Source organism: Balaenoptera ricei, chromosome 21 (genome assembly GCF_028023285.1).
Source record: "Balaenoptera ricei isolate mBalRic1 chromosome 21, mBalRic1.hap2, whole genome shotgun sequence".
NCBI lineage: Eukaryota > Metazoa > Chordata > Mammalia > Artiodactyla > Balaenopteridae > Balaenoptera > Balaenoptera ricei.
In genome coordinates, this window is record NC_082659.1 from 9,759,812 (window position 1) to 9,772,776 (window position 12,965).

General features: G+C 38.3%; 1 protein-coding gene across 1 annotated transcript in view; it reads left to right on the forward strand.

Moving 5' to 3' along the window:
• Positions 1 to 12,965, forward strand: part of CSMD1 (CUB and Sushi multiple domains 1) — a 1,821,295-nt gene that overhangs the window by 1,658,058 nt on the left and 150,272 nt on the right. The window contains exons 38-40 of the mRNA XM_059909813.1: positions 1,012 to 1,130; positions 5,154 to 5,223; positions 7,292 to 7,408. Of these exons, the coding sequence (XP_059765796.1) occupies positions 1,012 to 1,130; positions 5,154 to 5,223; positions 7,292 to 7,408 (306 nt within the window). The remainder of the gene's footprint in view (positions 1 to 1,011; positions 1,131 to 5,153; positions 5,224 to 7,291; positions 7,409 to 12,965) is intronic.

Sequence of the window (12,965 nt, forward strand, 5' to 3'; positions counted from 1 at the left end):
CGCCCCGTTACTCAGAGTCCCAGTCAGTTAGTTAACCTGATTAGTTCCTTCATGTTAATGAAGAGAACAAGAACCAAAGTCTCAGTCCAAGGGCACGTGTAGGATTTTAAGCTGGTCTGCTCTGAAGAAGTCCTTCTCTCCCATTTCTCACCCTGGATAACCTATTAGTGCTTGGTAACTTGGGATGTGAGAAAAAGATGTACTAGAATCATGGAAGATTATTAGCAATCACCAAATCTTTAGCACCATTTCAAATACATTTTTGATTCTATAAAATACCACAGCTACATATTTTGATTATTCATATGATAAGGGCTTATACAAATAAGTATCAATGTTAAGTGGTCCTTGGCATTCATTGATCTGATATTCTAAGCTGAATTCCAATATTATATGACGCATTTTAAAAAATTTTGTTAGTGTCTTAACTAAAGGCAATTCCATCTAGGAAAGTGCCTGATTACAGCTTTAGGGCCTGTAAATATTGGTCCTTTTTACCTAAAGAACAAACTGTTCATGAGAATTTTGTTTGTTGTCTTTAAATGAGAGAGAGAGAGATTGAATATAAAATATTTGTTCTCATATTATGTTTTTCCAGAAGGATAGAATTCCCGATTCACACTTAGAATATTTCAAAAAGACTGCTAATTATTGTAGAAAAACAAAAAGCAAGAGAGCCATATCATGGGGATTTGCATATAATAGGAAACAGTTTCCTTAAAGACATTTTAAAATGTGTATGCGTTGGAATTGGAGTGTTTTACACTAAATGTGGAAGTAACAAATTTTATTCTTTAAAGAAATTTCATTACACAATGGAAACGAAATAAATTAATATTTAAGATTTAGCTCATAACTGATTGTAAGTTAATGTCTTGGTAGACAAACAAGGGAGAGAGTTTTTGTTCATTTCTGTAGGAGGAGAGCAATAAGAAAACGCTATTTTGCTATTCCAATGATAAGAATATTGTTCATTTTACATAACTTGTGTTTTTCTTTACGTTTCCCCAGCCGTAGGTCTTGCTGCTTGCCAAGAACCAGCCCTTCCCAGCAATAGCATCAAAACAGGAGACCGATACATGGTGAACGATGTGCTGTCCTTTCAGTGCGAGCCTGGGTACACGCTGCAGGTATTTTATTTTTTTATTTGAGCTTTTGGTAGTAGAGGGGCTCAGCATGGTAATCCTCAGCCAGCTCACTTAAGACAAAGCCCTAGATTTGCACCCAGAGACCTAATCTAGTTTCTCTCACTCAGTTTGTGAATCAAAGTAGTCATATTAAGCCATGCATACAGGTAAATGTAATGATGATGCAGAAATAGCTTCTAAATGATAAAGCATCCTTTTAAGGTTGAGCATATTATTTTCATAATACTTTTATTTCAAAATGTATATTCTCCCAATAACTAGATAAAATTCTAAGGGACAAAGCATTGACACGGTCTCCTTAACAGTCCTCTCCTGGCAACCCGATCATTGGGTTGGCTCTGAGTCCCATGCTTGTCCTGCATTGCAAACTGTTCTTATGATTTAGTTCAGTAAATCTTCAAGTGCCTACTTGTGTGCCAGGTAAATATGGTGCTCAAATAATAGGGTTAAATGCTTTTCAAGAAATGTTAAGCAGAAGTTTTTTTTTGTTTTTTTAAAAATTTATTTATTTATTTTTGGCTGTGTTGGGTCTTCGTTTCTGTGCGAGGGCTTTCTCTAGTTGCGGCAAGTGGGGGCCACTCTTCGTCGCGGTGCGGGGGCCTCTCACTATCGCGGCCTCTCTTGTTGCGGAGCACAGGCTCCAGACGCGCAGGCTCAGTAGTTGTGGCTCACGGGCCTAGTTGCTCCGCGGCATGTGGGATCCTCCCAGACCAGGGCTCAAACCCGTGGCCCCTGCATTGGCAGGCAGATTCTCAACCACTGCGCCACCAGGGAAGCCCCCAGAAGTTTTTATAGTCTTTTATTTTTTTTATTAAATTTGTGTATGTAAAGTTTTAATAAACATTTTACAAACCAATGTATAGCAACATGAGTCATGTTTCTGTTATTTGTTTTCTGGGTTAGCCACAAATAAGCATACTCCCAGAACAGTTTATCTGTGTCCTCTAGCATAATCCACATATAATTCTCCCTACCAACAATGAATACTGAAATCTAAACATGTGTATTCCAAAGTCCAACAGACATATTTAAGCCTGCTTAGGTTTCTACACTTCAGTTAATTCAGGTAATAGAGTACTTTTTGCTGTATGTTTATTACAGCACTGAAGCTGATAGTATTTCAAGAACATTATGTTTAGTTGTATTCTGTAAGTGACTTAAATAAAAGCTGGAGTACTCGTCAGAGAGAAGTTTCACAGATGCAGCAGTGCAGTGACAGCATTGCTTATTGTCCCATTTCTGGGTGCTGGGGTAAATACCTTGCAGAACTGAGACCAGTTAGAGCAGCAGCAGCGAACGCTGGAAGCTGATGGCCTGCCCGCAAGTGCTTCACGTGCAGAACCTGTGTTACTCTCAGTCAGCCTCATGGTGTGGCACTGGGGGCACATCTTTCCCTAATGGAGAAGGGGAGTGAGCCAGTGCCTGAGAGGAGGGGCTGGGCAGACAAGCTGGCACATCTGGAGGGACCACCTGCAGAAATCAGCCTCAGTCTTAAGTTTGAGAAAATATCAGTAAAACACCTAACACACCTCAGCAAACGAAAGCCAGTATAGCTATTATTATAAACAAACATCGGCATATAAACCCGCCTTCATCAAAACAACCTACAACCTGCGTTCATAGATCTTGGTGGGTATCACAGTAATTGCTTTGACTCTGCAGAAACTTGGGCAGAGACTTGGAAAGTAGAACAGGAGTTACTGCAGAAACTTTGCCAAAACTTCTTCCATGGAAACAAGCTTTTAACCAAGCACGTCGAGGCCATTTTAACTGATTCTTTAAGAAAGAAACTTACTGTTTCACGGGTTACAGCAGAAAGAATCATAAGTCACATCCCAGGGGTTTCATTTAGAGGAATACCTTACTCTATACTGACAAGCCGTTTTTATGCTTTTTGGGTTTTTTTTACTTCTTTATAAATTGACTTAAACCATGTAAATATCATGTTGTCTCTCTCCTCTCCCAAATCCCCGCACGTTAACACTTTCTCTCGCTCACGTGTGTTCATCTTTCTACACGTTTATGACAGCACTTTGCAGTTCCTGTCAGCATCCTTTCATCAGGAAGACTTCTGTAGCCCTCAGAGAAGAAACTAGAAAGGGCGATTTAGTAAAGACATTTCTTACAGTGAATTGTTTAATATGCTGCTTAGAGATAAAAGCCCACAGACACACATCTGTAGAGTCCGGTCAGGCCACTTAGCTCTGGTTTTCAAATGCAAACTAAGATTTTTTTTTCTTTATAACAGTTTCAAGCATTGAATTTACAAGCTGTGACTGCCTCTCATTCACATGAGTTAAAAAGGATTCTGGACTTTTTAAAAAGTTGCTAACAATTGGGAATTTTGCTAACACATTAGTATATTTGGAATGACAGCATGCATAAATTACATATTATTCATGAAAAGCATTGTTCCTTTTATGGTTTACGTACAAATGTCTATAAATGCATCTGCCTAGTGAGATTCAGGCATAAAGTGGCAGAGACAGGACACATCAAATGTCAGTCCCGGATATCTGAATGATTAATGATTTCCTTCTCTCTAGACTTGTTTTACTTTTCTTTTAAAAGATAAAAAACGAAAATTCCCATTTGAAGCTAGTAAATAAATACACAGATTCCTGTCTTGTTTTGGATCCATTATAAAAATTTCAGCTGGAATCACTAATATGAAATGTCTTTGCTGAAATCAATAGCAGAATGTGACCTAGATTGGTAATAAATGACCATTTTATTGGTAGTCTTCCATAAATATCTTTAAAGGCTTTTGTACTTTATGTTCATCCAAAATTCAGAAAGAAATTTATTAAAGATAACGTAATAGATCAGAGAATGAGGAGATACAGAGCATGAAATTTGGCAGGAAAAGCATTATCCTGCGTGTCTTCTTTAAGTATAAGTGTAGTCTTCCTTTACTGTAACAACTTTTAAGAATATTAGGAAGTAGGAGAAAATGAGTTTTGTGGCACATGAATTGAGTATGAAACCTTCCTAAGCTTGGGGAATCGGTTTGTCATTGATAACTGCCTTAGTGCAAATTCTTGTTTGATGCGTTCCCAATATGGCTGAGATTATTTAACATGAATTAAAGATTTGTTTTTCAACTGCCTCTATGCCAATTTTGTTTGGCAAATGGAAATTCACAGGGTAAGTATGCCTGGCACATAAAACCACCAAGTCACAATAAGGAAAAAAGTAAAAATGAATAGTCTGCACACAGAGGTGCCCGTTCACTACCTTCTCTTTCATCTTAAAAGAGATTTTAGCACGAAACACTGAGAATTTAACCTGCTGCTGTTTAATTTTTAAAAGAGTAATAATAGGACAGATTTTTTGAAGGTTGAAAGTTGAAAACTTTATATATTTAGAGGATAAAGAGACCCTGAATGATGAGGATTAATTTCATCGCAGACACGTTAATCTGACAGCTGTGAGGCTGTCTGATAATAAAATGAATATTAAGTCTCCCTTTTTCTCCAATAAAGGAAGAACTGACCCAGTTCTTTGCTGAACCGTAAAGGTCATGTGAGTTGCACGTGAAGCGTAGGCAACCGTGAAAGTTAACTTTTGTATGAGCAGATTACTTACCTTTGACATGTCGCCCTTCAGATCAATACCTAGTATTTCCTAATCATTTTCAGCCTCTCAGACCAAAACCTGTAACTTTTGATGATTAAAAAAAAGACTTACTTTGACCAATTCAGTTCAACATTGTAAGCATTAGGGAAGCATCCTGGCAGAAATAAAGACCGTTGAAGGGGACATTACAAGATTTTGATTTCAGTGACAAGAAACACAGTGATTATGGATTTTATTTTCTATTTTAATTCCAAATATGAGATTCATTAACACACATTAGTAGATTTCATGAGTTCTGATTTTTTTGCATTTGTAATTAAATCAAAAAGGGAAAACCAAAGAAAGTACAGATATTCTCACAAACATTTAAGCCTTAAATACTCTATGTTCAGTTATGTGAGTTTTATCTCATTTTCTCTTGAACAGGGCCGTTCCCACATCTCCTGTATGCCAGGGACTGTTCGTCGTTGGAACTACCCGTCTCCCCTTTGCATTGGTATGGACATGCCTTCCGTCATTGGGTCTCTGTGCAGATTATCAGTAATGTAATGGTGACCTCCTTGAGCCACTTTTGAGCTTCAAAGATGCACTTTTAAATTCCTTTCAAACATTTGTTACATGATGATAACATCATAATGCCGTTATTGGATTGGACAAGCACCTTCTCCCCCTGGATGTGGTTCCTCAGCTTTTCCAGCATCTCTGGACCAACCGACAGGGATTAGATGCAAGACTGCTAGCTCGAGGCACTAAACGCACAGCACGTGCATATCAGAAGCCAGTGGATTAATTCATGGCAAGAATGAATGTAGCTGGTCTGAGAGTCTGAGAAGGGTTCCGTGTACACCTTTAGCCTCAGGAAAATCACACTTCCAGAAACAAAATTGAGAAGTACCAGTAAGTGATGTGAAGTTGGAGGGACAGTATTTTATATCAAAAAGTATTTGATATCAAGGCAGCCGCCCTGTGGAGGGACTCACTGGGACAGGGATTCGGGCATAGAACATCCGTCTCCCTGTGTATTTTTAAATGAGGAGCTTTCCCTTAAACGTGGAAATTCAAATATTTTAACCTTTGAAATAAAATCAACTCACAGTGGGTATTCAATCAAATGATATGTCATTGCTGACACTCTGTATTATGTGAGGAAATGTTTTATTTGAATAGTTTACCTATATTAGCCAAATATAATTAATTGTATCTTTTATTTTACATGTTTCATATATTAGCAGATGTCAAAGATGCATCAACTTCCATAACACTTGCTTGCTCCTAATTCCTTACAAGGTATAGAGAAAGTTTTTTCATTGGAAAACTCACAAACATCTCACAATAAATTTCAAAGACTTATTTGAGAGATTGAAAGTTTTTTTAGCTGTTAGCTTTCGATTAATCCAAGCTGGGGGATTTTAGGACTAGAAATCCATGAAGAGATACTATTTTACTGATAAGTTCTTAGAAATCTCAAGTCCTGATTTTTTTTAATAATAGTACTAATGAAGACAATTTACAGCAAAACACTTCTCTACAAGTTACTGAGTGTCAAGCATCATTCCCAGAGCTTAACGGATATTAACTAAATTGAACATCATGACAAGCCTCAAGGTAGCCAAGCCGTTTGCCAGGGCCCTGCACCAAGCTGGCATTCCCTGCATCATGGGATCCCTCCAGCGGGACATGGCCTGTGCCCTGGAGTAAAAATCCCATATATTCTCACCAAAATATCAGGAATCTGTATAAAATAAGATATATAAACCCAGTTAAAACCCCAAGATCCCTGGCTCTTTTATAAAAAAAAGCACCTTGTTCTTTAGCCATACCATTGTACCAAAAACTCTTTGAATATGCTGTTTAACCATAAGAAAGGGCCTGGCCTGGAGGGGTTTCCCCAGCAGGAGGCAGGAGTCAGGCTACCAAATGATGGTGGACAGATGAGCCCCGGGAAGAAGGCTGAAACTTGAGGGTTATACTGAAAATCTTGGTGGGATCATTGGACAGATGTAAAATAAGAGAAGCCCATTGATGGAGTTTTTTAAATATCACAAAGGAAAAAAGATTGATACACAGCTTTTGGGGGCTCTGTTTGTACGCCCATCCAATGGTTCTTGTCTTTTGAGATGAACAAAAGAATGCGATCACATACAGTGATAACTAAGTACTCAAGGAATTGCACCCAACATCGAGATCCCCTTCTCTCTCTCCCAGGACAATGATAGTTGTCCTGACTTAAAGGTGTGAGTATTGATGATGACTCAGAACCTGAAAGTCAATCGGATGCCTGACCAAAATGCATTAAATTGACCAAGCTTTACTGGGAGCCTCTGTGGACCAGAAGTAGATAAACTGAAGACCTGTCTTTGTCCTTAGGCAGTGGACACTCAGGAGGGAGAACTAGACCCATAAATAACTAAAGGGCATCACATTATGTATGTGCTGAAATGAGGTGCAAATTCGTTTCTGAAGACTTGCTTCTAGGTAGCATGGTCCCATAGAGTGGGGGGAGTGAATTGTCCTTGCTGGAAAACGATGACACACAGCACTAACTCCCCTTGTCTGGCCTACAGCGACCTGCGGGGGGACCTTGAGCAGCATGGGGGGCGTGATCCTGAGCCCGGGGTTCCCGGGCACCTACCCCAGCAACCTGGACTGCACCTGGAAGATCGCCTTGCCCACTGGCTACGGTGAGTGACACACTTTTTAATTCCTCAAAACTCAACTTTTTAATTTTTGTCTTGGAAAGAATTAGGCTGAGTGAAAAATGGGCCTATTCTGTTGACGTAACTGTGTCTTTAATTGAAAGTGGCTTACAGATTTAAATAAAGCTTTGGCAGAATAACTTTGAGAACAGAAAGTTACTTGAAAAATCAATTCAGCCGTGCAAGACTTTTCAAGGCAAATTAAATTAGTTGAATGATGATACAGTAGGCACATGAAGTGCAAAATGTAGCATCCCTAATTCAATTATCAATCTCTTTATTTATAACACTGTCTTTTATAATGTATCACTGGAATTCAGTAATGGTGGTAGTTTCTTTTGAACAATTTTTAAGGTTTTTCTCAAGTTATGACTCATTCTAGTATTGTTCTATAAATTTTTGTTGTTATAACTTGCATTGATTTAGGTTTATGAAAATGGCTTTTTATCATATTTAGTTATGAACTTTCAGGTTACCTACCTTAAATAGTTCATAATTTTAATTGTTATGTACACTAAAATCCCATTCTGGCCTGCTTCAGAAATTCACAGTCTTTGTGAAATTTTGATTCCCTATCATGCCTTTCCTTGTCTGCCTCATGATGTCCTTATATTTTAGTTCATTAATTTGGGTTTTCCCCACCTGTGATTTTCTCAAAAGTACACAGTATGATAGGGGTGCCAAATTAGATACTCACAGAATGTCCCAGAATGTCTCAGAGTAATTGAGTACTTATGAATGTTAGTTGAGTGATGAATGAACATAAGCATAAGTGGAAATCGTTGCCCTAGAAGAGGATTATATTTTTTACGTTTTCAAAGCTCTTGCCTTAAGAATCTGTGCCAGGAGGGCAGCAGGAAAGAGAGGGTCCACCTGCTCAGCTGAGAGCCGCCAAGAGGGCGGTGGGAGTGAGGCCACCGGGGCAAGGGGAGAGCATGGAAGGGACACCCCCACACTGTGGAGAACACACGTGAGGTTCATGTCCACTGAGTTCTTGAAGGGGCCACCAGAGTGTGGGGATAAAAAAGGGGAAACAGTTCATAGAAGGATCACAGAGGCACTCTATTTCTTCCAGGTTTTTTAGTTTTGTTTTTTAAACCCTGAACTCTCTGAACATAGAGGCCGTAATTGTGCTCTGTGGTAGACGGAACAGAAACCTTTGCCTTTAACCAACATTGGCTCAGCTATCCTCAAAGCCTGGTCTGTTTTCTCACCCTGGGGATCTGAAGATCTGGACGTGGTTGGTTCAGTGTTTGGAGTCAGGTGTCAGGATCGGAGCTGTAGGTGACCCAGGAGGTTCCAACAGGGTCTTAGCATCTTGAGGGTCACAAGCTTATAAGGCGAGTAGTGATAGTTCACTCAGGCTACTGCACTGAGTGAACCTCCAGGAACCTCGTCTTCCTCACCTCTAAAAAGGAAATAACCACACAGGGTTACATGAGGATTCACCAGAACAACTCGGGCGAGAAATTTAGTACCAGGCTTGGCGTGTCATAAACAACAGCAGCAAAAAGCTAGCTGGTTTTTAAATTGTTATTGCAAATAGTTCCCACTTTTCTTTCAAACCTCATTAGAAACATTTTACTCATGAGTGGATATACACATTTTATTAATTTATTTTCTCAACTTTACTGTCCTGTGATTTGAGAAGGCTATTGTTTGGCGTATTTCCGTATGTTGCTCACTCACTGATAAACCAATATGCAAGACAGTAATTCAGGAAAAAAAAAAAGAACAATTAGATTGTCTGACCTCATGATCATGATCTATGAACCTAAAAAAATTTATTTGAAGAAAGGTCAAAATTTTTAAAATATTTATGAAATATTACAATTAAAATTATTTGTCTTTAAAATCTGTGATATTGCCTAGTATTGGGCTTTAAAAAGCATCTTGAAGAATAAGCAATAAGAAACCTTATGTCTTAAATCCTAACTACCTGCAAAATAGTGTGACTGTCCCTAGCTTTTTAGAATAGATGTAGTTATGCTTTGGAATAATTTGCTACAGATTAAATTTAAGTACCACACCAGGTTTGTCTGTGATAAATTTTATAATCTATAAATATACTTCTAAACATGAAATTATACATTTAAATTTAGGGAAGAGGCATGTACATTCCTGTTTCCTGGATTGTCAGTTTGGGTTTGGGTTGCTCAGGGTGTTAAGGATTATTGTACTAATAATTACTGTAGAGGTGACTGCAATTCCCCCTGCCACCCTGAAAAACACACCTATCCAGAATATGAGACATCAGTGCCTTTTCTTGAAAAAAAATAGGTTAGATGCCTTTCATTCATGGAGGATTTTATTGCTGTGTTTTGGATCTTTCCATATGACTGAATATGCGTGGGACCACCTGATAGATATCCGACCCATTCGTTAAGCAGCTACCAGCTCCGTCAAATAATTCTTCTGATTAATCCTTCTTCCGTCCCACACGCATGGACCAGTCAATAGCTTAATTAAATAGACAAAATGATTGGTTGCTCTGGCATCACGTGAAAGCCACCTTGGTCTCCCCGTGCTAATTACTCATCCCCCCGGCAGCTATTTCCTGCATCCAGCCTCTGTGAGGGCCTGCAATCAAGGGACTTTGTCTAAGGAGTGGGCAGTGTAGATGGTGGTTCCTCATGTCTGAGCTCTGAGGTTAGCTGAGTAGAAATCCTAGTTCTGTCAGTGACTGATGGTATGAATTTGCCCAAGTTATCAACATGTTTTTGAACCTTTGTCCCTTATCTTTAAAACGAATACAATAAAATATCATTCTCCGACAGCCGTTCGGAAGTAATGCAAACGCCTGATATGGAGAAGGCATTACTTAACTGTTAACTGCTTTTAGTTTCTAAGCCAAATGCTCTAATGATTTCTATGTTGTTTTCTTTCCTTTCCACAAATTTGGGTTGCTGTTTTTTGTGGCTTTGGCATGAGCTCAATCACCACAGAACTTGTGTCTCTATTTTCTTGAAATTTCTAAAGGCATAGTTAACAGAAATGAAATCAAGTTTTTCTACTTTACCATTCCCTTTTTTTTTTTAACATCTTTATTGGAGTATAATTGCTTTTTATATTTAAAACCCACTGCACTTATACCGCACACCATGAGGTCCAAATTGGCCATGCCTTTAAACCATCTAGAAGTGTAAGGAGGATGTAAAAGACTCCTTAGACTATCCACTGAATTCTAAAACTATTAACTCTTTTGCTATATGTGTATTATGCACAGAAGATATAAAATAGAGCACTTTACTATTCACAGGTTCTATCAACTAAGAGACGAGAGTTTAACTCTGAAGCCATGGTCAGGTTACTATTCAAAGTTTTGTCAAAATCCAAAGTCAAAATTTTTTCTGCAGGTGCCTTTTACTGTCACTTAATTTTCAGTGTGTAATGACAATCGGTGTAAATTCCACCTGAGATGGGCATTCAGACTGGTTTTCTTGTTGCAATGACACATTTTTGGTATTCTGTGAGATAAGAAAAGAATAACTAGGTTATACTTATTTTAATCCCTTCATTTTGGCTTCATGATGTCAAACTGGACACAATTTGCTGAAAATTAGATAGCTAAAAATTCCATTCTAAACCAGATTAGAGCTGGGCTTGGTTCTATTTCCTGATATGTATTAGGTAGTTTGATATGTGGCTGGATACTTTATCCTGCTAAATATGCTAATTTTTTTCATAAAATTATAATTGTCATAATTCCATTTCCATCTCAAGTTTAATTCCAAGTCAGTAAAAGGCCACGGTCACTATTTCCTTTGCTTTGGAGATATTGGCCAGCTTTCCTTTTTTTTGCCCCTTGATCTGCTTGCTGTCTCTCATTTCTTTCTTGACTGGGTCATTCTGTGAATTTCAAAATGCGTCTCTGGATGAATACATCTGACTCTGCATATGCTTATCTGAAATGAGCCTATTTTAAGCCATTTCCCTGCTATTTGATTTTATACCTAGAAAGAGAATACGTTTTTTAAGTGTTCTAATCTTGCCCTAGTTTCACATCCTATCTGGTACTTTTAGAACATAAATAGAAATGTCAGTAATTCAACATTCGTTTTTGATTGTCATTGTGTCAGCTTCTGTGTTCTTCCTCCTGGTGAAGAATGTGACGGGTATTTATGAAACTCTGTAGACCACAGGGGTTCCGTGGCCTTGATGTAGTCACCAAAAAAAAGAAATCCATTAGTATAGTTTATTAATTAGCAAAAGAAATCTCTTTTTGTTATCAGATTTGTGGACCAGGCCACAAAAGAGAACTGTATTTAATTCAGCAGTGGGTGAGGGAATAGATCAGATACTGATGCGTGACTTAGGAAGAGGTTCAACTGTCACAGGAGACAGGTCAGAATTGAAGGGCTGGGGACCACTAGCCCTGCCTGCTCTCCTTCCTGCCTGCTTTCCTTCCTTCTTTGCTTTCTCCCTGTCTCTCTCTCTTTCTTTTTCTCTATCTTTATCTCTCTCAATCCTTCTCTCTCTCTTTCTTCTTTTCTTGCTTCCAAATTTCTTTTGACCAAACGTATTTACTGGGATTTAGGAGAAAATGAATTAGCTCACTGATGTCTCTTCAACACTTTTTAATATTTGCAGAAATGTTTTAAATTTATAGGTTTTTTCCATGTTGGTCGCCTGTTGTGCCTAGTATTAGAATGGGCAGGACGGCCACAGGCTGGGCTGTTCCTTCTCTGGCCGCTCATGTGCCGCCAGTACATATGTTTGGACCATATGTTACAAATTGAATTACTCCTTCCAAAAAAGATTCCGAAGTTTGGTTTTCTTATTAAAGATGTTTCATTGTAAGTCTTTCTTCTGCTTTTCACTCTCTCGGTCTCTTCGTGAAGTATTCCACATTCTACTTCTTCCAATCTTCTCTATCAAACTAGGTTGAACAATTTTAACACAAAATTATTTTCTCCAAAAAAACTGTAATATTTTTAACATGGTGATATCATTAGCTTTTGACTAGCACGTTTTCATGCTAAACCAGAGAACGTGAGGGCTCTGTCAACTGGAGCTGGTGTCCATCCAACTCTGCCTCTCCCTGTGGTACATGGGACATAACACCCAGCCTTTCTGAGCCTTAGTTTGCTCACCTGTGAAATGATGGTCATAACAGTGATTACCTGATAAACTGAACCCCAAGCGTGATAGGTGGCCTTACACTCTGCCCAGTCAGAAAGGCCATTATTTACTCTTTTGTTCCTCCTCACAAGGTTTTCTTCATAATTGGTAAAATTGTGTTTCTTGGATGATTTTAAATTTTATTGAGTACCTTTAGGTTGTTCTTCCCCTATTACTCTTTGCATGAGCTTTTCTTCTTTTTCTATTTTACTGAATTCAGGCTTTTGATACCTGCGTTTTCCATCAATACTAAGTAGATATGTTGCTTTAAATTCTCTAGGTATTTACACTTAAGTAGGGTAATCTATGTTAACATGATCTTTAATATGATAATTTTAATATCCTAAAACCTAGGAAACATGTCAAATATATTAGATGAAAAGGAAAAAAATAAAGCTCTTTTTATCTATCAACAGGAGGA